The sequence below is a fragment of the Octopus bimaculoides genome, chromosome 13, assembly GCF_001194135.2.
Source record: "Octopus bimaculoides isolate UCB-OBI-ISO-001 chromosome 13, ASM119413v2, whole genome shotgun sequence".
Taxonomy (NCBI): domain Eukaryota; kingdom Metazoa; phylum Mollusca; class Cephalopoda; order Octopoda; family Octopodidae; genus Octopus; species Octopus bimaculoides.
In genome coordinates this window covers 44,128,011-44,138,301 of record NC_068993.1, presented here as the reverse complement: position 1 = coordinate 44,138,301, position 10,291 = coordinate 44,128,011, and the positions used below count along the sequence as shown (strand labels likewise).

The 10,291-nt window shown below is 34.0% G+C and overlaps 1 protein-coding gene across 2 annotated transcripts in view; it reads right to left on the bottom strand.

The window, feature by feature from the left end:
* LOC106867507 (trans-1,2-dihydrobenzene-1,2-diol dehydrogenase) overlaps window positions 1-6,292 on the bottom strand; it is a 19,302-nt gene extending 13,010 nt beyond the window's left edge. Inside the window, exons 1-6 of one of the 2 annotated variants that reach the window (XM_052972448.1) lie at window positions 6,100-6,292; window positions 4,316-4,427; window positions 3,587-3,750; window positions 2,302-2,551; window positions 484-608; window positions 85-235 (exon numbers count right to left, since the gene is read on the bottom strand). In XM_052972448.1, the coding sequence (XP_052828408.1) occupies window positions 85-235; window positions 484-608; window positions 2,302-2,551; window positions 3,587-3,750; window positions 4,316-4,427; window positions 6,100-6,183 (886 nt within the window). In that variant the 5' untranslated portion in view covers window positions 6,184-6,292. The remainder of the gene's footprint in view (window positions 1-84; window positions 236-483; window positions 609-2,301; window positions 2,552-3,586; window positions 3,751-4,315; window positions 4,428-6,099) is intronic. The other variant, XM_014912392.2, reaches the window with a different exon arrangement.
* Window positions 6,293-10,291: the final 3,999 nt, after the last annotated feature.

Sequence of the window (10,291 nt, the reverse complement as noted above, 5' to 3'; positions counted from 1 at the left end):
ATATATATATATATATATATAACAATATCTAGATATGTGATAATACTCTCATTATAAAAGAAACAAGAATCATGAAACACTTACTCTTCTCAAAACACAGGCGGACATCTTCGGCCTCATAAGATAACCCACTGCTATTGGGGTAATTATATTTCGCATCAGATTTGGGGAGTGGAAATTCTCTTTCTTCTCCATTCACCTCGATTTTGCCGGGACTCCAAAATGGTGGATGTATCTATTAAAACAAGAACATATAGCAAATACACTAAAGTAGTTTAGTTTAATTTTCTTGTAATAAATTTTAGACTTAGTACAATAGATTAATCGATAACTATATTTAATAAATGTTAGATGTAGTACAAGTCATCTATAAATGATGTATCTTACCTTTTAAATGTAAATAATGGTTATAATAGCTGGTAAATTTAAATTCTAGATTAACAAATTTAACGCTAAAATATCGCTAAATTAAAGGTTACTTACATAAATTTTGCCTTTGGTTCCATAAATATATGCATCACGTCTTCCATTCAAAGCAACGCTATAAGACAAAGAGGCTCTGGCACCATCCTTATAAGTCAGAATAATATTGCCAGACTCGTCGACACCTTTTCCAAACGAAACAACAACATTTCTTATGTTTCACTATTACTCATAAAAGCAATCATGTCATACAAATCACCATAGCCATCATCAAAAATTTTCCCCAAGTTTGCATGGCCCTGCAATACAACTGATCTCTATAGACGTCTCAATCCTTTAACATTTCATTTGTAACACTCAACAGAGTCAAACTTTTATCTAGAAACATAAGATGTCTACGTTGGTGTACCATGAGATGATGTAGAGATTTAAGGAGAGGTTTAATGTTTGAGGCAAGGAGGGGGATCTTCACCAACAATTATAAAGGCCATCCAAACCTCGGGTTTTACTTTATTTCCTTTTGATGCCAAACACACAGCTCTTCTGTATTCATTTATAATTTAATTCATGCTAACACATGATACCTCTGATATAAACTATCTCAGTAATAAATTATGCATATATAAACAAATCTTACAATCAAACTAATTATTTATCTATGGAAATGTACAGTTAATAGACTACATTATATGCTATGCGATGTGATGTAGAATTAAATACGTTTATATCAAATCACCTCAGTGCATGATAGGATGTTTCTAACGTGTGTACACGTAAATCAGAGAGAATATGACTTGGGTACAGAGGAAGTGAAAATAGTTTAAATGGCTCAGATTTGTCATGGCCCAATTCAAACATATACGAGCTTACACTTTAAGAGGAAACAGTTTATTTTAACATATCACGCTTTTTCTCTCAGTTCTACAGCCTTCTCAACTCTGTCTGTCATTTGAAAGTTGGTTTTCGAGCTGTAGTTGTACAAATGTATGATGGAAAGCATACGAGTTATGACTATACTGTTTTTTACTGCCATAATATACCTAGGACTATATTATTATCAAATGATAATCAGTCAGCAGGATATGATTTGAAGAAGCTGTCATTTGTTACATGTCGAGTGATAGTATAGGAGGTTTCTTTGTTGGCTTCAAAAGTAAGTTTTCTCAACTATTTCGTTATTGAGAAATAATTGTAGTTTAGCAAAGGATATTATATGTTGAAACTAACTCATCTACGTTGTAGAAGGAAATTTAGCCTGGCCAGAGAAAATATATTCCTCCACTCAATTTCGCTGTATCAAATGTATAATGAATGTTTTTGATGTTATTGCAAAAATTAACAAAGGTAAATATAACAGCATTGTGAAGTTTAAAAGGCTCTATAATTCTACAACAATGCAACTCTTCCTTTATTTAACATTCTCTAAAAGTATAATAACTTTATTAAGAATATGCCAACATTTTTCTCTGATTTTTAAAAACCAAAGTTGTGTTTCACTTTTTCTTTAATTATTAATATGTATTTATTGTTCAATGATGAGAAATTATTAAAGAGTACAGGGGCTCAGTATTATAAACTCAAATGAAGATGATTTCTTGAATGATACTTATTTCTTCTATTAACTTTGAGATCTTTTCAAAATAATGACTTACGCTTATTTTAGTTATACTTCCTCACTCAGTTATGCGTGAGAGGTGTGTTATGGATGTGTAGGTTTGTTTCTTAAGCATCTACACATACAAAATCTCACTCGTCAAGGAATACGGATACTCAATTAAAGAGAGAGAGAGTAAAGAGGATAGAACTGTGTTAGCAAAATTATCAAAAGCAATAAAGGAGGTACACAAGAAACTACACTTTTATTAATCATATACTTACCTGTGTCAGCAATCGTTCCAACAGCAGTAATTGTTTCGGGATCCTGTCTAAATACAAATCTCGCAAGCCATATTACATACACAGCAGTACACAAGAGACCTCCTCCACCCAAAGACTGCTGTGACACAAAATCAAGTGAAAATAAGTCGTAAAAGTGAGCTACATCTACGTATCGTATCTTTCCTATAGTTCCAGAGTCAATGATTTCTCTAAGGGCTTTGTAAGCTGGGAAGAAGTTGGACCACAAAGCCTGAAAGAAACACAACGCGAAAGCAAAACTATAAAGAAATAAGGATAAAGTCAGAAATAAAAACGAAGGGTAAGGCAGAAAGAAAGACATGATAGAAACATATAAACTAAGGTAGGAAGAAATACATCATTAGACATAGTTAAATAAAAGTAGGAAAAAGTCATTAAAACAAACACATCCCCGAGTTGTGATCTTTAATATTATACTACTATCTCCCTCATCTTCGTACCTATCGAGTCTGCTGTACAGCCTGATGATGGAGTCGACATCCATGCACAATATAACAGAGCAAGAAGACGTATAACTTTTCAACACACTTATCAATTTTTTTTTATTGATAACGTATTTATTTTATTTATGCGCCCTTTTAAAGCCTGGCCAGGCTCATGGGCCCGGTTTCCCGGTTTCTATGGCGTATGAATTGAAAAAGGGAAAATAAGATAAACAGATACAGGTTTCTTAAGACTAATCTTGTCATGATAAATTGATATATAATGTTCTAGAATACACTGCGATACTATTAAACCTTTTGTTAACTGAAATACACATCAAGAAAATTAATTATATATTAAAAAAAAAATTACTTGAGATTTAAATTTCAACATTTTCTATAGCTACAAAATTTGTAAAACTCAGTTACAGAAATAATTCAATTAATGTGTATATACTTATGAAAAAGAGAACGATTTTTCACTATTATAAGCATATTAGGAATGACATTTTTGACTTAGAATATTTGCAAAGTGGCAAGTGGAATTTTGAAATATGGCGAAAAGAATACATTTGGGAAAATAGCAGAGAACCATTGTTTTACATAGTTACTCAGTCTGCTAGAAAAAGAAACTAAATTACACTACGGTCTTATGATAGGAAAGATATATCAGATAATGTATTAGATAAACAAATACAACCATCAAAAAACGTGATGGTTATGATTGGAAAGATTTTGATTGTGGATCTTCTTCATTAGGGATGATGTAGAGAGAGAGAGCAACACCGTACCAGCATACACCATTTTAGTATTAAAAGACATACCTCCATAAAAAACAGCTTTTTTGACTTTGCAAGTTCAATCATTTCTTCTGTCTGCTTCGTGTTACAAGCACAGGTTTTCTCACACAGAACAGGTTTACCATTGTTCAGCATAAGAATGGAAAGAGGGTGATGAAAACTGTTTGCAGTTGAAAGGTACACAAGATCTGAGAAAGACAAAATGTAATTACTTTTGTCAAAGTTATTTATTTACATACTGTAAGTGTGGTTTACATATATAATAAAATACTTAACAGTAATGTATTTTGATATAGAATATTTGGTAAAAGAGGAAGTTTTAACAAGTGTTTGTAAATTGGCTATTAATTCGTTCAACTTTAAGGAAACACAATGTAATATTTATGCCTATTCTATTATTATTGGAATTATAATTATTGACGATAATGTTAACTATCATCATATTCATAATTTTCATATCTATTTTCCTGATATGGAGAGTCTTGTACATATATATATCACAGCGTATCCGGAATCGTCTTGACCCAGTGTCATTTCGTTCATATGGCACATTTTTAGAGTTGAACTTACTATCCCATACTATACATTTCTTCGTCTATTATTTGTCGTCCAGTACCAGACATTAAAGTAACAGTTGTTAAAATTGAATTTGTGTAAGACAAAAATCAAATACAGTGTATTAAAACATCTAAAAAAGTTTACAAAATAATATGCAAAAATTACAATCAGATTTAGGCTAAATATATTTCATACCTATGTTGGGATCTTTGGCAAATTCTTCATAGCTGTCATACACATTCGGTATTTTAAATTCGTCCGCTAATTTCTTAGCCTTCTCTAAAGACTTGGATACCACTGCAGTTATCTAAATGAAAAGCAAAATAAAGTCAAGTTTTATTGTGCAGTAGGTATAATTGGAATGGGTAATAGTTAATAGTGTATACAAATAAATAAGGATTTATGAATCTACTGTTAGTAATAATTGCTTTAAATTTTGGGACAACGCCAACTATTTTGTGGGCAAGGTGGTAGTTGATTCGATAGATCTCTATATCTCACTGTTTCTGCAATTTATCAATCACAAAAGGATGAAATATAATCTTGTCCTTAATAATCTAATCTTTTGTAGACTAATCTTCAGTTATAAAATATTCGTGAAAGATTTTGTTCTACCCTTCCTTTATTAAGAAAAAATAATGGAGTTTGCTTCCATATATCTCTTCTTTATTTACTTAAAGTTGGATGAGTTAAAAAGTTTTAAAAACATTTACAGTTTGTTAAAGATGTTAAATTTACCGGGTTTCATGCAGTTAAGCATAAACAGTCCACCACTCCCCTCTTAGTCCTCACCGCCATCCCTACGCAAGCGCATATTTCCTTTCTCTCTGCATTGTTAGAAGCTTTCCTCATTTCCGTTTTCATTCATTATTTTACTCCTGTAGTACAATGCTCCAAGCAAACTACAACGCTCGACTAGTTGAATAGTTTCATGTTCTAATCATTACGATGTGCTTTTCCAGGTTGGCGAGCTGGCAGAATCGTTAGCACGCCGGGCAAAATGCTTAGCGGCATTTCGTCCGTCTTCATGTTTTTGTGGTCATTAAAATAAGTACCATCCTTTTGTGGTCATTAAAATAAGTACCAGTTGTGTACTAGGATCGATGTAATTGACTTACTCCCTCCCCCAATATTCCAGGCATTGTGCCTAAAGTAGAAAGGATTATGATATGTTTTTCAATTACATGACTGCTTCTCTACGTCCGACCTTTCAGCAGTGAGACAAATTTGAAACGTAATTGTCTGACGGTGACAGTAACAAGAAATGTTGCTAGCTGAGAGAGAGAGAGAGAGAGAGAGAGAGAGAGAGAGAGAGAGAGAGAGAGGTTAGAGAGAGGTTAGAGAGAGAGAGAGAGGTTAGAGAGAGAGAGAGGTTAGAGAGAGAGCAGTCACTAGGTCTATGTCAAGCACATTCAGATAACTGACGAAATAGCACAGTTAATGACAGCCAAATGTCACGAAGCGACCTTTTGGAAGTAATCCGAATAAACATAACCTAAAAATGAAACAAATACGTATACATATGTATTTGTTTTGTTTTTTTATCTCTCCCGCGATAAATATGGTAATTTTTTTTGCATCGGTTAACTTTTTTTTCACATTAGAAAACATTGCCAGGGAAATATAAAAAATAAAACTGCCACGGGACAAGAATTTTCAAAAGAGTAAAATAAGTTGGTCGATTTCTTTTTGCATACAAAGCTATGGATTATTAAAACAATTATAAATTAAATCCCAAGGGTAGAAGTACTGTTTCGAGTTAGGATTATTGATGAACTGAAATAAGTTTTGTTGATAAATTACTACTTAAAAATTTTCTCTTTCAAACGTGAGTTTAGCTGCTATTTCATAAAGCTGAATGTTTTACACTCAAATAATATGTTGTCTTCCCCCACCACCACGCAAAAATATCCGTGCTTTTAGAAGCTTTCCAATAAAAATTGATAGGTAAATATGAAAGGGAAAAAGTGATTACTTACTTTATGTTCTGAAGGATTTAAACATTGCAAAGCATTGCAGAAATCGTTTGCAATTAAACCTGCTGAACAGATTCCCCAGCGCATTGTTTTTCGCCTTTAAAACACACTAGTGTCGACAGTTACCGAGACACAACGCCCACAAAATATCTTTACGTTTACAAAATTCTCCGGATTTCTATACTTTGCACAAGGGAGATAACATGTTTATCAAACTTTTAAGTTCACAATTTTTTTCTTTCGTTTTTAAGGTCTTTCGATTTTTTTTAAAGAATTACATACTTTAAGATATGGAGATTAAGAACAATCTGCAAAATAAAATATTATTTCAAGATTTCAATTTTATTAAACACCACTGCTCCTGCCTTTAAAATACAGGGTACGCCGTAAAGAATTCCTGATTTTTAAATAAGTTTACTTTATCAAATTTAGTTTGAAATTGCACAAGAATAATTAAAATGCGCTCCTCGACATTCAATTGTTCTTATGCTCTCCATTGCTTGTTTACATTCGGCAAGTAAATCCTTTCAGTATGGCAGCTAATATGCGAAGTGAGATTGTAACTCTGAAAAAAGCAGGATATAGCACCAAAGACATGGCTTCAAGTCTATAATGTCATGAAACGTTACAGTGAGAAGGTTCAATCGACAGCAAGTTCATTCCTGATCGAAAACGATCCGTAAGCTCAGATGGATTAGGCCTGTAATAAAAGGCGTTCCATAGAGAACTTAAGCTGTAATAATGTCAGAAAAAGACAAAGTGGATATATTGGGTTGGCAACTAAGTTCCCGCCATTTTTTTAAAATTTGAAATTTATTGCGTTTTTAAATTTTAGAATCTATTTTTTTTCGAGAATTCTATTTTTGAATCATTTTGAAATCTATTTTTTTTTCTAGTTAATTTTAGTTAATTTTTGTTTATTTTCGGATCATAAAAATGGAATGTCAAGTTAAGAAAAATAAGCATTTACGACACCTTCTTTTTGCTTTTAATCAAGGTTCTAAGGCCGCAAAAGCTGCTTGCGACATTTGTGCTGTGTATGGAGAGGGTGCCATAACTGAAAGAACCGCTCGTGATTGGCATGCCAAGTTCAAAATTGGAAATTCTGACCTCAAAGACGCACCTCGTTCTGGCCGTCCAGTTGAGTTCGATGAAGAGCAATTAAACCAACTTTTGCACGAAAATTCTCGTCAAACGACAAGGAAACTGGCAGAGAAAATGGAATGCTCCCACACTGCTATAGAGAAGCATCTTCACTCGATTGGAAAGGTTCAGACGTATGGAGCATGGGTTCCGCATGCTTTAAGTGACAACAACAAAAATCAACGAGCCACAATCTCCGCTGGTTTGCTTGCTCGTCACCGCTCAACTCATGGGGACACAAGCAACGATTTCTTTACCCAATCATTATTGAATCTGAAAGTGTTTTTGAGATCAGTGACTGACAAATGATCATATAATAAATGTACTTCACTTCTGGTGCTCATTTTTTCACACAAGCTTGAGATCCACATGTTTTTTCTCCAAAATAATACTCCAACTGTACAGCTCAGATAGACATTATCCCACCAAAGTATCTCATATAAAAGAGGAAATTATTTTCAAAGTATCTCAAGATAACGAAACAGAAACTCAATGGCAGAATGTAAGAAAAATATATATATACGAAGTTTCCAGTGTTAGTGATAATAATCTTAGTTGGATTTGAAATTGAAAAAATTATGATATTACGATTATCTTTATTTCTTTATTTTCCTTTCACATAAATACTATTGTTTCAGGCCATTTGGTCCAACTTTTTCCCAGCTTAGAAAAAAGATTATTTCACACATCAGCATATCCTAAAAGTCCTGTGAGGGAGCCTTCTCTAATATGTGGCGTCTAGAGAATAAGTGAGTTTGATGTCCTTACCCCCATTTGCCGCGAGGTAGGTTCGTCTGGGACTCTCGACAGGAAGAGGTCTAGTTTTGATTTGAAAACACCTACATCCACTTTGTGTAGGTCCCTCAGGATCTTTGGGAGAATATTAAAAAGCTGTGGGCCCCTGAAACTTAGAGAAATAATTGATTCAGGAACCATAGGAGAGATACGCTACTTAGATGTAGCATTCTTCGTTGGTGCATTTTCATTTGAGTTTGTATCTCAGCTCACCTTGGGCGGAGGAGGTCTCTTATGTTGTGTGTATTTAACATGGTTTTGAAAATTCGTATTTAGCCAGTACCCCGAGACAATTACTGCTGTTCAAACGATTGCTGATACAGGTAAGTATATCAGTAATAGTATTGTTTTGAGTATCCCCTTTAAGGATTTTTAGAATTTTAACTCTTATTATTTCTCTTGAAGGGAGTCTCCATATTCATTGATGATTCAGTGTGTTCAGAGCTTTACGAATAAAAAAAAAAATTAGATTTTCATAACACGCACACACGCAGAATTGAGTGAGGAAGTAAATTTTGAAGAATTATAAGTCATCGTATCAAAGTTCCCAGAATAACTTGAAGACATAAGTAATATCCTAAAAGTCCTTATCAGTGGAGTTTCTATTGCTGGACTCCAACCCTTATTAAAGAAGCTAATTAATCATCACTGAGCAATAAATACATGTTAACAATTAGAAGAAATGAAATACAACTATTCTTAAAATATCAGAAAATGTTGGCGTCTACATAAAATTACTACACTTTTAGAGAATCTTAAATAAAGGAAGAATTGCATTGTAACAGAATTGTATTATCCTTTTGGTCCCACATACTGTTGTATTAATTTTGCAATAGCAATGTACCAAAATCTTTCATTGTGCGTCTGACATGGCTCAACTGTAGTTACAAGTATTGGGAATATCTTACTTCAACCGTTCTGCAGAGGGGGGAAAACGTTGTTTACATCTACTTTTGAAAACACAATGTGTATTTACACAAGTCATGTATGCTTACACATTACATTTGCATTTCAGTATTTTTCTTTTTATTTATATATACAAAATTCAGGCAAAAGTATAATTCCTAACAGTGACCGTCGTACAATGGGGAACATGGGTAAATTGACATAACACCAAAATTCAGCATATTGATTCCAAAAATCATCCTCATCACCACCAATATCATCATCTTGAACACCATCATCACTTTACATGATGAAAAATGAAAGAAGAGTAATATAACACGAGTGACAGTGAGAAAGTGGCAGAAGAGAGAGGAAGTCAGTATGATAGTTATTAAGGTTATCAACTGGAAGTGCCATGTAAGAGACGGTAATAGAGATGAGTAACAAAGGACCAGTGATAGGAAGAATAATGTGAATCGTATACATCCACATAGTAGTTGTTGGTAAGATGGAGGTATATAATTTCTTACGTCTACTTGGAGAAATTTCTTAGCCAAGTGTAGAATTTAGTATGAAATATATATTACACCGCTCATCATGTGAATAATCATACCTAAACGTAGGCAACGCTGTGTAGTTAAAGGGCTTGCTTCACAACTACATATTTCTGGAGTCAACCCATCGGCCCAGTACTTTAGGCAAATGCCTAAGTGTCTTCTACAGTTTCTGGTTGACCAAAACTGAAGCCAATCCTATATTTCTTCGTGTCTGTGTTTATCAACCTAAAAACTAGTGTTGCTTTTGTTGTCTTGCTTTACGTTCTTTGACTAAGCAATTCCACTAACTGAACGATAGAATATGTAACAGATTAAAATTATCGCTGGATATGATTGAGTAGAGGTCTTTAAAGTGATAAGTATGTAGTGAAACTACCTCCCGCCATTAGATACAAACTACTATCGCCACTACATACAATCTTCTCATTTAAATATAAATAAATGCGAGCGTAGTAGAGAACCCATTCCTTGTCATCACGTGACTGATTATTATTCGAATCGGCAACTTCTTCGAACCTTTCCCGCCAGAACGCAAACTGACCAATCACGGCCCCTAATAAGGTCACGTGATAGAGTAAAGTTCTGAAGCCAGTTGGGAGCCCTCTTAACGCTATAAATAGATTAACTCATATCCCACAAATTGGTCTCGGTCCAGTTTCTCTTTGAGAACTGTTCCGTGTACCACACGACAGCAGCAGCAGTTCCAGCGACCACTTCAACAGCTTCGTCCAGCCAACGATGACCACCGCCGTCGCCATATCAGCAATACGAGTCTACGACTACTAACCAGCACCATCGTCATGACCAACACGATT